The sequence below is a fragment of the Propithecus coquereli genome, unplaced genomic scaffold (genome assembly GCF_000956105.1).
Source record: "Propithecus coquereli isolate 6110/MARCELLA unplaced genomic scaffold, Pcoq_1.0 Scaffold42, whole genome shotgun sequence".
Classification (NCBI taxonomy): Eukaryota; Metazoa; Chordata; class Mammalia; order Primates; family Indriidae; genus Propithecus; species Propithecus coquereli.
The window spans coordinates 4,001,212-4,005,738 of NW_012149952.1; the positions used below are offsets into that span (position 1 = coordinate 4,001,212).

Here is a 4,527-nt window from a genome sequence, read left to right on the forward strand (position 1 = left end):
CAGCCGGTGGACCGCTTTTGAAGCTTTTGTGAAGAATCGGATTGATGCGCGTACAGACAGGTGACAGGGAAACAGATCTAAAACGGATTAAGTGCAAAGATGAAGAGATGAAACAGCGAGAGTTGAGAGCACCCGTTTCGGGTTAAACTGTCACAGAAGAAATGCCATAGGCTGATATCGCTGCTGATGTGAAGAAAGTTTCCTGTTTCCTGGACTGTCTGTAATCAGAAGAGCTGGGCAGGGCGGGATCTGAGAGGGGAGACAGAGGCAGCGTAGGGACAGTGATAACAGAGCTGGCACACATGTGACGCCACTGTGGGCCAGTGTTGCTGGGCTTTTCGCTCTTGTTAACTCGTTGAATTGTTACAACAGCCTCTAAGGAACACCTTCTAAGGTAGGTATATTATTATTCCGATTTTTCGGAGGCACAGAGAGGTTAGGTGGTGTGCCCAGTGCCACACAGCTGGTGGGGGGCTTGAAGGTTTTAAATTCTGCACGCGTGCGACTCTAGGGGGCAGAAATAATACGAAAGCAGAGAGCCACACTCTAAACACACAGAAAGTGGCTTGGCCTCTTATGCTACCCGGCAGGGTGGAGGGGGGGGCGTGCAGAGGAGTGTCCCAACTTCCTCTCTGTCCTTCCTGTGTGTCAACACCAGCTGGAGCTCTGGGCAGTGCCAGCCCAGCCAGAAGAGTCAGCGGAGAGCCAGAGGGCCGGGCCACTCTGACACTGAGTCGGGGGGACGGGGACTCCAAGATCCTGTCCTCCCCAAAGCTTCTCCTACCCGAAGCCTCGTTCTGTGCAACACGTGCTTTCCACATGCTCGTTCCCCAGGGCCCTGTTCACCTGGAGGAAAGCGAGACAGTCAACTGCAAGTGTCTGTCACTCATGGTCACGGAGCCGAGGTCTGCTCAGGGCCACCGGCTGTTCTGCCGCCCAGCTCCAGAGTCTCCCAAGTGTTTGGGGTCACAATATCCTAGGACACAGGGCTCCGCAGTGGCACGAACACAGTTGGAAACTCAGCTCTGTTGCCCACTTAGCTGAGTGACCTTAGGTAAGTTACTTAACTTCTCTGTGCTTCAGTTTGCTCCTCTGCGGAAGGAGCATAACAACAGTGTCAAATTCAGTCAGTGACAGACACTAAAGGATACAGTGTTTAAAGCTGCTTGGAGCAATGCCTGGCACGTAACACAAAGTGTTCAATACGTGGTGGTTTGTCATAATGATAATAATGTCATTATTATTGCTATAATATGATAGATGATGTCGCTTTTCGGCTCAGCACCCTCCGACAGCTCCCGTCTCATTTGGAATAAGAGATAAAGTCCCTAGGACACGTCATGTGGCCCCACGTGATCTTGGCCCTGATAACTCTGTTCTTACCTCCTACCTTCTCCCGCTCGCCTGTTCCATGCCGGCCACACTGGCCTCCTCGCAGTTCCTTGAGCATGAGCATCATGTCCCATCCCAGGGCTTTTGCACTGGCTGTTCTCTTTGCCTGGACCACCCCCCACCTCCACGCATCTCCCTCCTTCAATTCCTTTAGGCTTTTACGCAAACGTCACCTTCTCAGCGAAGCCTTCCCTGACCACAGCCAGCTTCCTGTGCGATTCTTCTCCATATGTTGTTCACCTTCTAAAATCCTGAGGATTTTGTTTCTTTCTTTCTTTACTGCCTGACTCTTCCCACTGGAGTGCCCGCTTGTCTGCCTTGTCCCCCTGCTGTGCCTCAGTACCTGGAACAGTACCTGGAACAGAATAGGCACTCAGGAAGAGTGTTGAATAAGTGAATGAGTGAATGAATGAATGACAGAGAATTCATTTTATTTTCCCTGCTTTGCTAACATTATTATTACATTTTATGTTTTTGTTTTATTTTATGCTTTTGAGATAGGGTCTCTCTCTGTTCGATCATAGCTCACTGCAGCCTCTAACTCCTGGGCTCAACTGATCCTGCCACCTCAGCCTCCCAAGTAGCTGGGACTATAGGCACCATGCCCGGTCATCACTACTTTTTAAAATCGCTCTAGTAGTATTCTAGAATATTCTGCGTGTTGATGTGGGTGTTAGCTACACAGATGTGTTCAGGCTGTAAAACCCAGTGAGCTGTACCTTGCGTGATGTGTGCACCTTGCTGTCTGCATGTTATAGGAAAACATATATAGTTTATATAAACAAAGATGAAAAAATTGCTTGAGAGGTACATTGTCATTGCACCAAGATTAGAAAATGCAGATGAAGAGGAACCAAGACAAATACCTTTGCTGTGAATACATACTTACATTTTCCCCGTTTGATATTTTAGATATTTAGTAATTTAAATTCTAGAATTCCAGGTTGCTAACACGCTGGTGTTGTAACATTTCAATATGCTAGAACTTCACTGTCCAATAAGTAGCCACTGGCCACGCTAGCTATTGCAATTAAATAAATAAAATCGATGAAAATGGAAAATTCAGTTCCTCGGTTGCACTTGCCGCGTTTGAAAGAGGCGGCCACATGTGGCTGGCAGCTGGCACACTGGACGGCACAGAGAAAGAGCATTGCAAGTCCTATTGGTCACTGCTGCCCTAGAGCTCCAAATAATACCTGGCTAGGGTTCTAATAGTTTAATATTTTGGAATTCTGAGAGTTTTATCAAGGTAGAGTTCTAGCATTGGAATATTCTAGAATTCCGAGATGTTCTAACACTGTAGCACTCCAGAATTCCAGTGCTCTGATGTGCTGTGGTTCTAGCGTCGTGCTATTCCAGTCTGGAAGGCGCTGATGGGCTGGGCTGCCAACACCCAGGGTTCCCAGGGCCTTAGCATCGCCTTCACTGGGTCTTCGTCCTGTTTCTTTCCTGTCCAGGCGTCTGAATGGAGAACGCGTCTCTCAGCTACGAGTACGGGGATTACGGCGACATTGGGGATCTCCCCGTGGACTGCCTGGACGGCGCCTGCCACTCCATCGGCTCGCTCCGTGTGGCCTCGCTGCTGCTGTATGCTGCTGTCTTCCTGGTGGGGGTGCCAGGCAACGCCATGGTGGCCTGGGTGGCCAGAAAGGAGGCCCGCCAGAGGGTCGGTGCCACCTGGCTGCTCCACCTGGCCGCAGCGGATCTGCTCTGCTGTGTGTCTCTCCCCATCCTGGCTGTGCCCATTGCCAGTAGGGGCCACTGGCCATACGGGGCAGTGGGCTGTCGGGTGCTGCCCTCGGTCATCCTGCTGTCCATGTACGCCAGCGTCCTGCTCCTGGCCGCTCTCAGCGCTGACTTCTGCCTGCTGGCGTTCAGGCCCACCTGGTGGGCAGCAGCTCAGCGGACACGGGGGGTGCAGGTGGCCTGCGTGGCGGCCTGGATGCTGGCCTTGCTGCTCACCGTGCCCTCTGCTGTCTACCGCCGGCTGCACCAGGAGCACTTCCCTGCCCGGCTGGAGTGTGTGGTGGACTACGGCGGCTCAGCCAGGATCGAGGTCGCAGTGACTGCCACCCGGTTTATTTTTGGCTTCTTGGGGCCTCTGGTGGTGGTGGCCAGCTGCCACGGTGCCCTCCTGTGCCACGCAGCCCAACGCCGTTGGCCGCTGGGCACGGTCATCGTGGTGGGGTTTTTCGTCTGCTGGGCTCCCTATCACTTGCTGGGACTGGTACTTGCCGTGGCTGCCCCGAACTCTGCGCTCATGGCCCAAGCCCTGCGGGCTGATCCCCTGGTCGTGGGCCTTGCCCTGGCTCACAGCTGCCTCAATCCTGTGCTCTTCCTGTATTTCGGGCGGGCTCACCTCTGCCGATCTCTGCCTGCTGCATGTCACTGGGCCCTGAGGGAGTCCCAGGACAAGGATGAAAGTGTGGCCAGCAAGAAATCCACCAGCCATGACCTGGTCTCAGAGATAGAAGTGTAGGCTAGAGGGACACTTGCTTGTATGTTCCTATCCCATTTCACAAGATGGGCTTCAGGCATAGCTGGATCCAGGGGCTCACCAATGTCTTCATTTTATTCCTTCATTCATTCAACAAACATCCATTATGCACCTGCAGGGCCCAGTTATAGGCACTGTCCATATAGCAGTGACCAAAACAGACACAAATCCTGCCCTCAGGGGCTGACATTCTAGTGGAGAAAAACAGACAATAAACAAAGGAATATGGAGTATGTCAAGTGGCGATAAATGCTGAAAAACCTAAGGAGATGGAGCAGGCTGGTGGGGGAGGGGAGGGTTTAGCCAGGCTAGGCCTCTTGGGTAAGGTGACATTTGAGCCAAAACCTGAAGAAAGGAGGGAAGTCATGCTTAAATTTGGGTAAGGGGCATTCCAAGCAGAGGAAACAGCAAGAGCAAAGGCCCTGGGGCAGGAGGTACTTGACGTTTTCCAGGAACAGTGAGGAGGCTGGCATGGGTGAAGCAGAGTGAGCAAGGGGGAGAGCGGTACGAGATGAAGTGGGGGGCAGATTTGGAAAGCGTTCTAGGCCATACCACGTGTTTGGGGGGCCATGGGAGGGTTCTGAGCTATGGTTACCAGACAAAATGCAAGATTCTCAGTTAAAACTTAAGCTTTAGGC

At 52.2% G+C, this 4,527-nt stretch overlaps 1 protein-coding gene across 1 annotated transcript; it reads left to right on the forward strand.

Annotated features, from left to right (window-relative positions):
• The first annotated feature begins 992 nt into the window (after nucleotides 1-992).
• Nucleotides 993-4,489, forward strand: C5AR2 (complement component 5a receptor 2). The gene is made up of 2 exons (XM_012653327.1): nucleotides 993-1,054; nucleotides 2,850-4,489. The coding sequence occupies exon 2, from the start codon at nucleotides 2,858-2,860 to the stop codon at nucleotides 3,869-3,871; it is 1,014 nt and encodes a 337-aa protein (XP_012508781.1). The 5' UTR covers nucleotides 993-1,054; nucleotides 2,850-2,857; the 3' UTR covers nucleotides 3,872-4,489.
• Nucleotides 4,490-4,527: the final 38 nt, after the last annotated feature.

What these genes read in the sequence shown, in the direction of transcription:
- C5AR2 (XM_012653327.1), top strand. Translation starts at nt 2,858, where the DNA reads ATGGAGAACGCGTCTCTCAGCTACGAGTACGGGGATTACGGCGACATT.